Source organism: Peromyscus eremicus, chromosome 7, assembly GCF_949786415.1.
Source record: "Peromyscus eremicus chromosome 7, PerEre_H2_v1, whole genome shotgun sequence".
Classification (NCBI taxonomy): domain Eukaryota; kingdom Metazoa; phylum Chordata; class Mammalia; order Rodentia; family Cricetidae; genus Peromyscus; species Peromyscus eremicus.
This window is the reverse complement of record NC_081422.1, coordinates 107,622,325-107,639,032: the sequence shown is the minus strand read 5'-3', so window position 1 is coordinate 107,639,032 and position 16,708 is coordinate 107,622,325. Positions and strand designations below refer to the sequence as shown.

The 16,708-nt window shown below is 40.8% G+C and overlaps 1 protein-coding gene across 4 annotated transcripts in view; it reads right to left on the bottom strand.

Annotated features, from left to right (window-relative positions):
• Positions 1–16,708, bottom strand: part of Clasp2 (cytoplasmic linker associated protein 2) — a 189,286-nt gene that overhangs the window by 12,375 nt on the left and 160,203 nt on the right. For all 4 annotated transcript variants that reach the window (XM_059268804.1, XM_059268805.1, XM_059268806.1 and 1 more), the window contains 6 exons: positions 13,670–13,813; positions 11,222–11,328; positions 8,328–8,481; positions 5,375–5,600; positions 2,257–2,450; positions 687–815 (listed from right to left, as the gene is read on the bottom strand). In XM_059268804.1, coding sequence (XP_059124787.1) covers positions 687–815; positions 2,257–2,450; positions 5,375–5,600; positions 8,328–8,481; positions 11,222–11,328; positions 13,670–13,813 — 954 coding nt within the window. The remainder of the gene's footprint in view (positions 1–686; positions 816–2,256; positions 2,451–5,374; positions 5,601–8,327; positions 8,482–11,221; positions 11,329–13,669; positions 13,814–16,708) is intronic.

Sequence of the window (16,708 nt, the reverse complement as noted above, 5' to 3'; positions counted from 1 at the left end):
GTTTCTGCAGGAAGGGTCCCTCATTAGCACGAGATCTGCCAATTCAGCTAGGCTGGCTGGTCAGCAAGGCTGGTGATCTGCTTGTCTCCACTGCCTGTCCTGGGGTTAGACTCACACCAGCACACCCAGCTTTCTTCCTGCAGGTTTAGGGACTGAACTCAGATTTTCATCCTTCTGCAATAAGTACTCTACTGACTGACTTATGTGTCCAGCTCTATGCTTACATCTTAATAAGCATTATATCAAAAATCAAGTATTTATGAAGGAAATGATTAAGAAGGACACTGTTAGCTTGAAATGTTAGCTCACACCTGCAATCCCAGTACTTAGAAGATTCAGGCAAGAGGGTGTTCAGAGTTCAAGGCCGGTTGGATCACATAGTGAGTTTCAGGCAAAACCAAGGTACAATATAAGACTAAGTATGAGGAAGTACACAAGAAGATGGTTCAGTGGGTAGAGATGCCTGCCATACAAGCCTGGCGACCTGAGTTCAATTCCCAGAAGACACATAAAGGTGGAAGAAAAGAACTGACCATATGCTCACATACATACAGCATGCACATATACACAATAAATAAAACTAAGCCCTCATCCACCAAACCAGAGTGCTTTCTGGGAAGCGCTTACAGGTTTATGAGACATAACTGTGATAATACACTAGTGACTGAAACTTTTTGGTCACTCACCTCTTTATGAGGGTCTTTGTGTGCTTCCAATGTTTTCATGACGGTCAGCTCTGCATAGTTTTTGAATCTTGCTGGTTGATGCCTTAAGATTTCTTTTAAAACTTTTAATGCCAAAGCCCTGATTGTTGGCTAAGAAGAAACATTTAAGTGGTTTTAATAATATTTTGGATAGCACAAAATCTTTGCACATTTTCAATTTCTATAAGCATTTTAAGGTTGGGAGGAGGGATGCTGTATAAAGCATGTAGTACACAATTTATCATCTCTAGTGGAAAACGGATCACTCTTACTTCTGTTGTATTTGGGAGATAGGCTGGGCTCAAGGTTGAAATGTAGCCCAGGCTGGCCCCACAGGTGTAACCCTGCTGTTTTCACCTCCAGAATGTAGAGATTATAGGCATTTGCTACTACATCTACATTTTATATTGAAGTAGGGGTCTGTGCCTGTGTATAAGGGTGCAGGTGCCTTCCGAGGCCAGCAGCACGGGATCTCCTGGAGCTGGAGCTACAGGTGCTTGCAAGCTGCCCAATACCGGGAGTTTGGCACTCAACACAGGTCCTCTTCCAGAGCATTAAGCACTCTTAGCGGCTTACCACCTCTCCAGCCCCATACACAGATTTTTAAAAATGATTTTAGTCTTTCTAGGCTTAAGACCATATTACCAGAATTTGTGAGAAAAAAAACAAGAGAGACAAGTTAAAAATTCTGGAAGCTGTTGAAAGGAGGGAGATGGAGAAGAGGAGAGAAACCCCTGACTTTTGAGTGAGGCACGGGGGTTGGCAGTAGCTGCATACAGGGCAGAGGGCATCTTCAAGGCCTAGAGTGTCAGGGGAAGCAAGCTTAGGCTTTTGGCTAATAACCACAAAAGAGTTAGAAGGAAAAGGAAAAGCTGTGCTTTTTAAGCTAAAATTCACAAAAGTACAGGCTCTGCAAGGAAGACCTGCAAACAACTGCTGGGTACTTGGTTTCAGACAGTCTCACCCTGTCGCCCAAGCTGTTCTTGAACTTGCAGTGATTCTTCTAACTTAGGCTTCCAAGTGCCTAGCTTTATTACTTTGAAATAAGTAACATTTTGACTATGAAAGGAATTTTTACAACTGACACCCCCCCACACACACACTGTGTAGCCCTGGCTGTCCTTGAACTCACAGAGATCCGCCTGCCTCTGCCTCCCAAGTGCTGGGATTAAAGGCTTGTGTCACCACCGCTCGGCTCTGAAAACATATTTAAATATGTACAAGTAATCTTTACTTTTCTGTGGGAATCAGCTTGCTACATGTATCTTCTTTTAACTATTGGAAACTTCTTAAAAATTTTAGAAACAAAAATCTGTTAAAAGAAACAGCACTTTAGAGTAAAAATTACATGTAGAAAACAGCAGCAGAACAGAGTCATTTTGTCAGGTTCCAATGTGTACTAGCTGATCAACAGGAAAGCTAAGCAACAAGTAAGGGTTGGAAAGGCCCTGGGTGTGATTCCTAGTCCGCTACCCACAAAGCCAAGTAAGAATAAATACATAAACACTCAGACAGTACAGAATATCGTTTATATACATATCCTGCAATTTACCTCTTTATCCCCAAGAGTCTCAAGCAATAACAGTAATATTGTTTTGAAGTGTTCATCCCAAACACTGAAAGATTCTTCCTGCGTTAGCTTCATGAGTTCATAGAGGGCAATTTTTCTTTCTTCTATACGTTCATTATGGTTAGACAGCTCCTTCAACAGCTCTGCAACTAGGTCAGAATGGTCTAAGGAAAGATCTGTCAGAAGGATGGAATATTAATTTTGTAATTTTATAGGCTGACTCTCAGGTGTAGAAATGACCACTTTAGAACACTATGAAACATAGCTACAACCAATGTGTAAGGAAACCCCAGGTATCTATCACCCAGACCTCAGCAAGAGTGTAGCACCCCTCCCCTCCTCCCCATCCCCACTGCACATCTAGTTACTGCCTGTCAGGAAGCACCTCCTGCTGGAGGCTCTCTGTGTGTCTGCACATTCCACTTTCAGTGATTTAGGTAGTTACGACTTGATCATTGGGAACTTCTCCAGCAATATTTCAGCAGTGGGCTGACCCACTGACTGCTGTTGAAACAATTATTTTAAAGAGTTAAAAATGTTCATTATCACTGGGCAGTGGTAGCACATGCCTTTAATCCCAGCACTCGAGAAGCAGAGACAGAGACAGGCAGATCTCTGTGAGTATGAAGAACTCGAGTACCAAGACAGGTTCCAAAGCTACAGAGAAACCCTGCCTCAAAAAACAAAAACAAAAACAACAAAAAATGTTCACCATCTAATCATGTCATTCCTTCCATGGACCAGAATTTTTCAGCAGAGAGTAACTTTATCAATTAGAGTTATTTTCTTTGTCCTGAAATATGTTTTTTTTTTCTTGAAAATGTGCAAAATAAAGGTTTTATTCTTAATTTTTATTATCTACCCATCCATCCATCCATCTATATCAAGACAGGGTCTCACTATGAAGTTCTGGCTGTCCATCAATTGTTATCAAAGAGGAGCGGGGTTTTAGTTACGGTTTTAATTTATGTGCATGTGTGTATGTCTCTGTGCGTGTATGCCACATATGTGCAATTGCCTTCAGAGGCCAGAAGGCGGCATCATATCCCCTGGAGTTGGAGTTACAGGCAATTGTGAGCTGCTTGATCTAGGTACTGGGAACCATACTTGGGTCCTCAGCAAGAGCATCGAGTATTCTTCACAGTAGAACTGTGTCTCCAGTCTTACCAAAGAGTGGATTTGTCTTTGCTCTTTTTTATTTTATTTATCTATCTTTTATTTATTTATTTATCTAGAGATAGGGTCTACATAGGAGTGCATCATTATGCTGGTTCATTTTTTAAAAAATATTTATTTATTGTGTGTATGTGCACCATAGCATATGGATGGAAGTCAGAGGACAACTTGCAGGAGTCAGTTCTCTCCTATCATGTGGGTTCCAAGGATTGAATTTAGGCTGTCAGACTTGGTGGCAAATGCCTTTCCCACTAAGCCTTATGTCTGGCACTGAGAGGAATTTCAAGTTTACCACAGAAAGTCAAATAGCACTGGAACGTTTTTTTCAATTTTATTTCATGTGTCTGGAGGTTTTGCCTGTGTGTGTGCAAATGTACCATGTGCACACCTGGTCCTCTCAAAGATCAGAAGAAGGTATCATATCCCCTGGAACTGGAGTTATGAATGGTTATGAACCACCATGTGGGTGCTAGGAACTGAATTCAGGTCCTCTGCAAGAATAGAAAGTACTCTTAGCATTCTCTAGCCCTGTACTGGAAATATTTAAAGTAAGTAACATGTATTCAAAGGAATAAAAAGTCTGGGCTAACGAGACAGCTCAGTGGTTGAGAATACTGGCTGCTGCTGGGTAGCAGTGGCGCAGGCCTTTATTCCCAGCACTCAGGAGGCAGAGGCAGGCAGATCTCTGGGTTTGAGGCCAGCCTGGTCTACAGAGTGAGTTCCAGGACAGCCAGGGCTACAAACAGAAACCCTGTCTTGAAAAAGCAAAAAAAAAAAAAAAAAAAAGAAAACAAACAACAACAAAAAAAGAGCACTGGCTGTTCTTCCAGAGGATCCAGGTTCAATTCCTAGCACCCACATGGCAGCTGCAACTTCAGGGGATCTGGCATCCTCACAGATAAACATGCATGCAAAACACCAACGCACATAAAAATATAAGTAAATCTTTAAAAATGTATTAAAAAACCTAATTCCTTACCAACAAGGAAACACAGTATTCTGTACTTTATTACTGCTTTTCATGTATCTTGGCTGTGCCTTGCTGCTTACTGTGATCAGAAAGGCAGAGTGTACAGTCACAGAGTTGACAAGGGCACTTACTGAAGAGAGTAGTGACTACCCATCAGGCTATGCAGATTAATAACCCATAGTCCTTTAGACTGAAGCCAATTTTACCTTCATGTGAAAATAAATAATATGCTCTCTTGTAACAGGCCCTGAAATGAACCTTTATTAATAAAAGAGATCACGATTTCACACTCAAAGTATTATTATAAAGAATGGGTTATTTCATGAGAAGATCTCTGTCATTCTAGTATACAAGTTTGTCTGGAAATAAACTAAATTCATATGCTATAACTAGTTGAGTTGTTCCTGGGAGGATGTTAGAGTTATCTTGATTTTTGACAGTGAGGTCAAGTTGACCACCCAGGTTCTCACTCTAAACATAAAAACTACCAAAATAGTATAAACAAACACCTACAGGTTAGGAGAATATATTTTGTCAATTTTGAATCAACATGGACACATATATTTGGGTCTAGAGATGTTTAGACGAAGAGGGATGATCTGCCCCGAATGTGGGAAGCACCATCGATGGGCCGGAGTTCTAGACTGAATTAAAGGAGAAAGTGAGCTACACATCAGGACCCACTCACTTCTGACACCAATTCGATGTGAGCAGCTGCCTCGTGCTCTCACTACCATGACTTTCCAGTCATGATGTGTGTGTTCTGAAACTGTAAGCCTTCCTTAAGGAGCCTTAGTCAAACATTTTGACCCAGTGACACGTAACAAGTACACATTTCCATTCCCCATTTCCTTACATTTTAAAGAGTTACAATAAAAGAGCAAATACAGCCATTGTTTCACTGATCATCAGTCCTCTAAAATACAAGTGCTAGCATTGTAACCTGTAACATACCGTCAGGAAACTGGTCAGCGTCATCATCAAACATGGCTTCCTTGAGGGCAGACTTGTTGAAGGGACTGATGCTATCTGAGTAGTTATATGGATTATAGTCACGAGAGCGTGAAGAGGGGTGAACTGGCATTGAATGGAGCAAAGATGCTTTATTATCAAGAGCTGTCTGGCTGGAGTCAGTGGCATCCCCTCCTGCTCGTGGATCTGACATTCCAGGGCCACACATCTATTGACAGGAAGAGGAAGGCACAGCAAGTTACCTCATTTTAAAATACCTTCTTCACATTCTAAAAAGATGCTTGGGCTGGAGAGAGGACTTGGCAGTTAAGAGTGTTTTTTGCTCTTCCAGAGGACTTGAGTTCAGTTCCCAGCCCCTACACTAGTTCCAGAAGATTGAATGCCCTCTGCAGGCACCCACCCCGGGCATATATATATATACACACAAATATACGAATAAAAATAGTCTTAAAAAAACAGGTCTTTCCCTACTGTTTAAAGGGCTATTTAAGAACAGTAGCAATAGGACTGGAGAGACGGATCAGTGGGTAAGAGTACTTGTTACTCTTGCAGAGGACCCAGGCTCAGTTCCCTATAACCACATAGCAGCTCAAAACCATCTAACATTAGTTTCAGGGGAACAGATGCCTTTTCTGGTCTCTGTGGACACCAAGAATGCATGCATATGGTTCACATACATACAGACAAAATACTCATACACATAAATAAATAAATAAGTTAATCTTTATTGAAAAAAAAAAGTTAAGGACATAGAGAGATGGCTCAGTGGTTAAGAGCACAGGCTGCTCTTCTAGAAGACCCTAGTTCAGTTCCCAGCACCCACATGGTGGTTCACAACTATTTGTAACTCCTGCTCCAGGGGGATCTGACAACCACTTCTTGCCTCTGCATACACATGGTGCACAGGTGTATACACTTAAAATAAAAACAGTAAGTTAAAAAACAAACAAAGGTAACAATAATTTAAAAAGAAATTAATGAGAAACAGTATGGGTTACAATATATATTCCAAATGAAAAAGCTTAAATAAAGATGTAAAGAAACCACAGCTGAGAGGCAAATAAGCCATCACAAATGTTGCCTCCAATGACGTTATTTTTGTCAATGACTCAACCACGTAACATTAACACTGAGATTAGCAAGAGCTTCTCTATGAGAGCTAAAGATATAAAGGCTTTCATTAGCAAAACATAGTTGAGGATATATCTCAGTGCTAGGAGGGTTTGCCCAGTACATTCAAGGCTCTGAATTCAATCTCAGCAACGAAACAAACAACAATTAACAAATCATCTTTGAAATTTGGCACACTATACTATCTTTGAATAATGAGCTATCTTAATAGCATCTTTCAGCTTTTATTTTTATGCCTCCTTCCTTCCAAAGGACAGGTTTAAAGGTCAATATAATTTCAGAAGGATGCTAATAGAGTTGGGATATATTAACACCTTTGCTCAAACACCAACATTAATACAAATACAAGTATCAAAATTATTATCACCAGAAGTACCATAATCATCAGCATCTATCGAGCAACTACATGCCATGCTGGTTGTTGGGAACTCTACATACATCCTTTGTCCTTCATCCAGTCTGTGTACAACCAGTCCAAGCCAAGAACTGCTCCTGTCATTACTTGAGGCACCACCCTGGTCATGTAATATTTGCAAAACAAACACAGAAAGCCTTTCAGCAGTAATACTAACCTGCTGTTGCCACCACATGCAGCTTTAGGATAGGGAACCTCAAACCTACGTGTTTGTGACAACCATTTTTATTAGTCTACTAGTATTGAGTTCTACCAGACAGGTATAAGGAAAACCAAGTGAGGGAAAAGGTAGGTGGGGAGTCCTTCAGAGACGTGCTGAAATGCTGGGGATCTGTGGATACTGAGCAACAATGCTCTCAACAGGAATGAAGGGATGGCTTATTGTAAGAGAACTCTAAGCTGCCAGAGACAAGTATAAGGAGATGCAAATGTAAAACCTAACTACTAATGTACCATAGCAGAGGAAACCAGTCAAAAAATAGTATTCAAATGGCAGGAATGTAGGTTATAAGGTAATAACATGCTCTGTGGGGACCACAAAAACTGATGATGCAGACTACAATTAATATGGGGAAAACATAAACTTCCGTTATGAAACTTGTATGGTAAGTCACATAGCCTAGGTGAGGTATGCTCACCTTGAACATACCTAGGTATGCTCAAGGCCCAGGCCAATCATTAACTCACATGCTGTGACCAAGTTCCACTTCTTTATTTCTCTATGCTCCAACTACACTAGCTTTCTTCCAAATACTCAACTATACAAGCTGGTTCCTACCTGCCCCTGTACTGCCTAATCAGTTTACAGAATTCTTTTCTATCTTTTGTGGCTTTAAGGCTCAGTACAAATGCCAATTGACAGAGGCCTCCATTCCCTGACCCCACATTCTAAGGTATACATTCACCTTCCTCGATGGTACAATCTAACCCAAAACTACAATAAAGAAACATCTCGCCTGGTCTACAGAGGGAGAACCTGATCTACAGAGCGAGATCCAGGAAAGGCGCAAAACTACACAGAAAGAAACCCTGTCTCGAAAAACCAAAACAAACAAACAAACAAACAAACAAACAAAAAATCTCTACTTAGAAATCTAAAGAGAACTATAGGAAGAACCTCTGTCTTACACATCTAATACCTAAAACTCGCTAATATGTGGGAGGTTGATACTTACTCAGTAAATGCTTGAAGAGTTAACTACCTCCTAAAAATTATACGTGAAAATTAACAAACAAAACAACAATAACAACAACAACAACCCCCCCCCCCCCCCCCCCCCAGTCCTTGATGGAAACCAAAGCAGCCTGGGCAATGTAAGAACCCTCACATGGGAGGGATTTAGTATGTTAGGATGGTGGTAAGGATGGTACAAACATGCAAACACTTACTGAGTCACCATCCTCTTTTTTAGGGTCCCTCTTCAGTGGTTCGCTCATATCTTCTTGGCTTCTGAAGCTGAAATTCTGAATTGCCTCAGTGACACCTCTAAGGGAGCTGTAAATGTCTTCAGAATTCATGTTTTCTGTGTCGTAATCAAATGCACTGCGAAAAAGATGGTACTAATTTTTACTTATTTTATTTTTTGTTTGATTTGATTTTCATATCTATGTGCATGAGTGTTCTGCCTACATGTATACATGTGTTCCATGTGTGTGCAGAACCCCTGGAGGTCAGCAGAGGGCATCAGATTCCTTGGAAGTGGAGTTAACAGATAGCTGTGAGCTATCAAGGGTGTTGGGATCCAAACCCAGGCTCTCTGTCACAAAGTGCTCTTAACTACAGAGCATCTCTCCAATCTCCATTCGTTTGTTGGTTTGTTTATTTATTTTGAAGGTCTCACTCTGTGGCTCAGGCTAGTCTTGAACACACTGCAGTCTTCCTCAAGGTGCTGGAATTAGAGGTGTAAGCTACCACAGTTGGCTACTAATTTTCAGTTACATTTTTAAAATACGAACAGGCTGGATGTGGTGGTATACACCTGTAATACCAGCATCTGGGGAGTGGAAGAAGGAGGGTCAGGGGTTCAGGACATCCTCTACTACATAGCAGGTTGAAGGCCAGCCTGGTCTAAACCTGACTCTGTTGAAATAAACACATTTGAGGATATTTATAAAGATAATAATCATCTATTTTTGACATAAAAACTCACTCTGTAACCCAAACTTCGCCAGAACTCACTCTGGAGCCAACCTAGGCCTCAAACTCAAGAGTCTCCTGCCTTCACCTCCAGAGTTCTGAAATTATAGGAAAGTATCACTATGGCCAGGCAACACTGAACTCACAGAGATCCTCCTATTTCTATCTCCTGAGTGCTGGGGTTAAAAGCATGGGCTACCATGCCTGATCTTAAATTTTTAATTTGCATGTGTGTGCAGGTCAAGTAACAACTTCTGGAAACTGATTCTTTCCTTCCACATGTGGATCCTGGGAACCAAGCTCGTTAGGTATTTTGCAGCATGAACTTTTACCCACTGAGCCATCTTATCAACACAGCTTACACTTTAAATGTTTTTATAACATGTGAACACTATACAAAATTCAAGTATCAGTATGCATAAATACAACTTTACTGGAGCACAGCCAGTATGTATGTTGAGACTGTCTGTGACTGCTTTAGGAGCACAACAACAGAGCTGAATAAAGGTCACAGACCACTTGGCTTGACAGCCTAAAATATTGGCCATTTGGCCCTTTATAGAAAGCTTCTCAGTCCTTGTAAGTAAAAAACAGTAACAGCACTAGTTTAAGAAGAAACAAACATAGTTGCTGGTGAATGCCAGTACTCTTAGCACTCAGAAAATGGAGGCAGAAGGATCAGGAGTCCACAGCCATCCTCTGCCACATGGCCAGCTGGAGTGGAGGCCAGCCTGAGTAGCCATGCATTCTAGCGTCTGAGAGCAGTCTTTGGTAGAGAAAAAGGGAACTTATATTTCACCTACTTATAGTTCCTGCCTATTATTTGGCAAAATATGCCTTGAGAAATAAACAACAACAAAGATAAAGGTAAAAGAAAAGAAAAGAGGCAGGGAAGATTTTGAAATTAAAAAAAAAGGTATTATAGTTATGTGTTTGGGGTGGGGGTGGGGCAGCACAGCATGCATGCATGTGGGGTCAGAGGAAAGCTCTGTGGAGTCAGTTCTCTCCCTTCACTTACATGGTGACCTAAGGACTGAACTCAGGCAGCCATGCTTTTTCACCAACACCAATTATCTCCTGAGAGATAATTGATAATAATAATAATTGATTATTCCTGCAGACTGTTGGAATTTTGAACACTGAACATAAATGTTAATGACATGAATTCTATAATCAAACTCTAAATTCAACTAAGGCTTGAATTTACCCAGCAAAATTGTCACAAATGTATAACACACAGGTTAGGTGGTAAGTTTCAATACATTTTCTTTCTTAAACTCTGATGTAGCATCCTGCAATTTTAATGGATAATCTGATAAAGCAAGCCATGATGTATGACCAATAACAAAAAGCAGGCCAATAATTCTAATAAGAAAGACTTTAAGAATCATTTTACAAAAGGCCAGCAAAAGGGGCTTGGTGGCTATCGACTAATGAATAAAGGATTTAACTGGGAACTGGCAAGATGGTCTGTTTGGTGAAGGTGCTTGCTGAGCAAGCCTGGTCACCTGCACTGACTCCCTGGAACCCACAGGGGAAGAAGAAAACAAACTCCTGAAGATTGTCTCCTAACCTTCATATGCATCCCTTGGCCCATGTGCACCTGCACTCACACACACCCAATTAAAAAAAGAGAAAAGGAGAATTGAATCTCAAATAGACCCATGCTTGAATTGTGTGTGAAAATTTTATCTATCTTATTTTGTATTAAGAAGCAATATCTCAGTCACATATTTTCTTAGAAGTATACATAAATGTACTCATGATATATTTAACTCTTCCCCATTATTCTCTCTTTATGCTTTGCCTATAAGCTCAAGTCCCTCCTGACCTTTCAGAAGTGATTCATCAGTATTCTATCTAATACCATAACTGATACTGCCATTTATACTAAGTAGTGTAACAGAAAAGACAGGTACAATTTACAGTTTGAGAAATGTAACTATGCTCTTTAAGAAAACAAGACCTTTTCATCCTATATATCGTCATTTAAAGGGTTAGATTTTATATACAATCAAAGTTGTTTGAATCTGCTGAGTTTCTAAGACATTCCAAGTCAAATAAAGTCTACTGGGATTACAGTTACTCTGCCTTTCTAAGAATGGAAACTGGTAACACAGAACATGAATGAAAACAGTCATCTCACCTTGGAGATAATGTAGTCTGTGATGTGTTGGTAGGAGAAGTAAGAGGACTGGACCAGTTGGCTGGTGATCGAGGTGTTGGTCTTGTCAAAGGACTTCCCATGGAACTCTGATGGTGGGAGTAAAAAGAGTTTTACTACAGGAAAATGCAATTAAAAGGTCCTTAGGGAAGAGTCATGAGAGAGAACATTATCCAAGTGCCATCTCTGTCAGCATTCTAAATATCCATGCACTTACGTTTGGTTTCTAGGAGAAAATGTGTCTCAGATTCAGAAACCTACCTCTTTAGTCTTCTCCCTCACCCCCTTACCACCCTCCTCTCTATTATTACCCCGCCCCCAGGCCCTACTTTGAGAGAGTCTCATGTACCCTTGACAAGCCTTGAACTCACTGTATGCCCAAGGATGACCTTGAACTTCCAATCCTTCTGCCTCCATCTTGCAAGTGCTGGGTTACAGGTGTGCATCACCATGCCCATTTGTTTTTAACCTGCTTGTCTCTCAAACATTATTAACATTTTTTCTATTAAGGATTTAACATGATCCTAAACTTTTTTTTTTTTTGGAGACAGGGTCTCTTAAGTAGCCCTAGCTGGCCTGGAACTCAACATATAGATCAGGCTGGTCTCAAACATACAAAAACTTGTTTGCCTCTGCCTCATATTAAAAAAATTTAAATCAGCTTTCTGTTCTTAGCTAATTAACCCTTCCTACTTCATTGATAGTTCAATTTAATTCCTTCTGAGTCTTTTAGACATGATTTTCACAAAGACATTAAGAAAGTAAAATCTGGTCATGTTACTAATCTGTCTTTTTCCTTCAATCCTTCAAATGTCTCTCCATTTAAGAAGAGAAGGGACTGGCTCACAAGACATTACTCCCAGAGAAACTCTGACACAGGAGCTAGTGCACTGTCGGCAGTAAAGGAAAAGAGCACACACTTGAACAGAGACCGAGCAGGCCTCCCAGAGGGTACGGAGACAGCTAACTAAGCAGCTAAGGCAGGTGTGTGTGTGCGCGCGCGCTCTGGGACAGTGACTATAGGCTGCTTCCCTACTTCTAGCCCTTGAGGAACATGCGTAAGACACTATTGTCCTTTCCTGTAGCTACGATTCGAATGCAGCTAATTATAAGAGACTAAGTAAAGAGAGCTTCTAAGAAGGCCTCCACCTCTTTCAGGAAGGAGAACCCAGACCATTTGGAAGATAAGGAGTTAATTGTATTTAGGAGTCATGAAGAACAAAGAGTTCAATAGAATTATCGATTGAGACACCTGCAAGGTCAGAGGGTAGTAACATCCGGCAAGTGACTAATACCTAGAAGACAGTCAAGGTCAATAGTAAATCTGAGGTCAGAGGTGGGCAGAGAGGGGCTTCAACCACATTTCATTGTTGGGCAGTGCATAAATAGTGCATGATCATCTTTCTGGTTGGGCTGCGGGACATGCAAATGCTATGTGGGTCCTTCATTACTGGTCTACAATATCTGAGAGAACTAGCCACTTTCATAGCAATTACTCCAGCCCAGATTTGTCCATTCTCTGACAAAGCTCTATAAAAGCCTAGACGAGCAAGTGTGATGTTCTTTTTCTTCTTTTGAAAACCTTTCTGTCTCTCAGGAGTTCTCCCTTCTCTGTAACTCTTTTTAAGAAAGTTTGCTTTTGCTTTGCATGCTTCCTCCAGAGTCTGCATCTGTTATCTTTCATCGCATGAGACAAGCTGGACTCCAAGTCACGTCAGTCTTTGGTGACCATCACAGTCCAGCATCCTAGGTCCTTGAGTTATGTACAACTGGGCTATGAAATGTCTTGCCACACTTAAAAATCCTCCATCATTTTCAACCCTGAAACTCTTCCCCTTAAGGCTGGCATCAAGTACATCTGCATTCTCCTTGTTATCAAATATCCCTCTTTTAAAACTTTACTCAATCGTTTAGACGTTTTATGTAAATTACACCTACTTCTATACGTTTCACTGGAATGAACGTTTAGTCAGACTTTCTTCCTCAGAACAAAATCCCGAATAGTCACACCAACAAGCCTGAAATCCTTTAGTGTGATTCTCTTCAAACTTACTAGATGACTCAGGATGAGTCACCCTTGCTGGTGCTCAAACATGAACTGATTTATCTGAAGGGCAAAGGGCACGCATGCCCTAAAGTTCTCCAAAGCTGGTGCCCCTCAGACACACTCTGCTCACATGTGTCTTTCCTTCCAAGTTGACCACTGCTAACTACTACCCCAATGTATACAAATTATAATATAAACAGGATACTTCAAGGGACTCTACTCTTCCCAAGGCAATATTTAATCTTGCTCAAAAAATATTGCCAAATGCAGATATAAAAATCATATAGTAAAATTAATTAAGTCAACTTAATGCAAAACAAAGCAAACATTGTTAAACCAATCACAAGAGCACACAACAGCCACCTGTTGTGAGTGAGAAATACCTGGGTCCCATTGCTAGTGTTTCGAAGGTGGTTGTGAAGAAGTTTAGTAGCACCATCTTGGAAAGTTTTTGGTAAAGCTCCTAGTAACATTGTGAACTCCGGGGTATTGAGTTCAAATAAAGAAATCAGCACTGACTGTGCTGCCTGAAAGAAACAAAGACACAAAAAGTAGGTGAATGCAGTTTGGCTACTTGAAGGTGGGTGGCCATTTTCTTCTTATGTTTCTGCTCAGCAGCACAAGGCTTGACCACGTCTTCCATGGAAAAGGAAAATGTTAACTTTCATGATTCTTTTTTGGGGAGGATAAAAGCACTCTCAACTACCACTTATTTTCTGAAGTTAAAAGAAGGGACTATGAAAGTGTAACAGATGACAAATTGCAGGGTTATTCTGTCAACATAGATTACCGTTTCAGTTTTCCTAGTAAATGATCAAAAGCAAAAGGATGGCTGTATGAATCCCATTGAGGGTGACTTAATGCTGAAATTAAACTTTCTCAGTATGTGAATTGATGGGCTTTACTTTTAAAGGAATACTGGGAGTAGAAAGGCACAAGTATGAGGGTTGGGGCTTTAGCTCAGTGGTAGAGCACTTGCCTAGCAAGAGTAAGGCCCTGGGTTTGATCCTCAGCTCCAAAAAAAAGAAAAAGAAAAAGAAAAGAAAAGAAAAGAAAGGTATAAGTATGTACATAGGCAGCATACAAAGGAGGGGTAAAGGGTAGGAATGGAAGGAGGAGGGGAATTAATGAAACCCAAGTACACATGAAAATGCCATGTGGAAAGATGTTACTTTGTATGATAATTAAAAAATAAAGGCAGCATAAGAAGGGGGAAACAACAACACACAAAAAAGTCTACCAACCAATCAAACAAACCAAACCAGACTTTTACCATGTAGTCCTGGAGGGCGGTTTTGAGTCTATACAGGTGCATACCACTATGCTTGGCTCTGTAGGATTCTTTACCAATATCTAGTCTTCTTTTAAGCAGCTAATCTAAAAAGTCTACAGTTAATCTTAAGATAAGGTAAGCCAGGTGTTTCATAAAAATTAAAACAATATAAAACTTACTCAGATTAGTAGGAAAATTAAAATTATATAACAATTTGGAGGAGAGCATGAAATGGTGCATGGTCACATGACCCGTACCGAATGTACACACCTTGTTCCGGACCTTTTCTGATCTTATCCTATGAAAACCTCTGTGTTTTAACTTACAGAGTCTGAATAAGCAATAGTGGAGTGGCTAAAGTAGCCTGCATTCCAATAATGCAGCACCACAGAACATTGCCCGGGTCTGTATGTATGAGCACACTGTGTGCGTGCAGGGCCTGCAGATGCCAGAGGTGGTCATCTGAGCCCTGGGATTACAATCACAGCCATTTGTGAGCTGTTGTGCGTGCAAGAGCAGCAGGTACTCCTCACTGCGGAAATGTCTCACTAGCCCTGCTGCTTTATTCTTCCTCTCTCTCTCTCTCTTTTTTTTTTTTTTTAAGGCAGAGTCTTTTTACATAGCCCTGCTTTCTTGGAACTCATTCTATAGATCAGGATGGCCTCGAATCCGTAGAGATCTGTCTACCTCTGCCTCCTGAGTGCTGGATTAAAGGTTGTTCCACCATGCCTGGCCTCTGCTTTATTCTCCATTCTCAACTATAAACTACTACTACTACTACTACTACTACTTCTTCTTCTTCTTCTTCTTCTTCTTCTTCTTCTTCTTCTTCTTCTTCTTCTTCTTCTTCTTCTTCTTCTTCTTCTTTTTTGTGTTTCAAGACAGGGTTTCTCTGTGTAGCTTTGCGCCTTTCCTGGATCTCCCTCTGTAGACCAGGCTGGCCTTGAACTCACAGAGATCCGCCTGCCTCTGCCTCCTGAGTGCTGGAATTAAAGGCATGCGCCACCACCGCCCGGCTCAACTATAAACTTCTATTTGCTTCAGGTTTGCTTTGCTCTTTTTGACTCACTGTCTTATGGTGGTTGATTTGATAAATGATTTAAAATGTTTCTTTTTATTATAAGCTCTGAATTAGAGCTTTCACAAAATACCCGACAAAACATTTATTTTGGCTCACAGCTTGAGGGCACAGTTCATTCATGTGGAAAAGGCTTGGTCACAAAGGCAGCTGGTCACAAAGACCTGCCTTTACATTCTGAGTTGTTGGGATTAAAGGTGTGTGCCAGCTTAGCTTTCTATCTTATTCTTATTCTTCATCATCATCACCATCATCATCGTGTTTGAGTGTTTTGTCTGCATGTCTGTCTGTCTGTCTGTGTACTGTTGAGTTCCATCCAAAATACAGCTTCAGCGGTATCTTTAAGTTTTATCATGCCATGTCTTCACTTTTCTTCACTTTAGTGTATTTTTGTTTTTGTTTCCTGATACATGCATCTGTGTTCGCAGCTGTGCACACACATGTACATGTGCTAATGTGTGTTCAGATGTGAGGCCAAAGGTCAGGCTAGCCTCCAACTCACAGAGATCTGCCTCTTGAGTGCTGGGATTAAAGGTGTGCACCCTCCACGCCCACCCCCAACTCTCCTTTAGTTTTTGAGACCAGGTCTCACTGAACTAGGAGCTCAACAACTGGGAAATAGTAGCTGGCCAGTGAGTCCTAGCACGTCAATTGTATCTACTTCTTCCCAGCTTTGAGATTACAGGGATGTGCTGGGTTTTTAAAAATAATGTAGATGCTAGGAACAGAAACTCAAATTCTGGTGCTTGCATGGCAAGCCCTTTACCCATGGAGCCATTTCCCTAGCACAAATGACACTTATTTTTGAGTATATAGAAAATGCTAGCCATAAGTCCTTGGCAGAAACAATGAAAATATTAACTATATACTAAAGGACATGTAAAGCTCAGTCATACTAGGCATGGTGGTCTATGCCAACATTCTTGGTACTTGGCAGGTGGAGGCAAGAGGACCAGGAGTTCAAGCTCATCTACTACAGAGTAAGTTCTAGTTAGCCCAGGTGATCAAAGACTGTCTCAAAAATCCCTAACTCAAGGACATGAAAAGCAGGGCAGACATTAACTCTAAGAA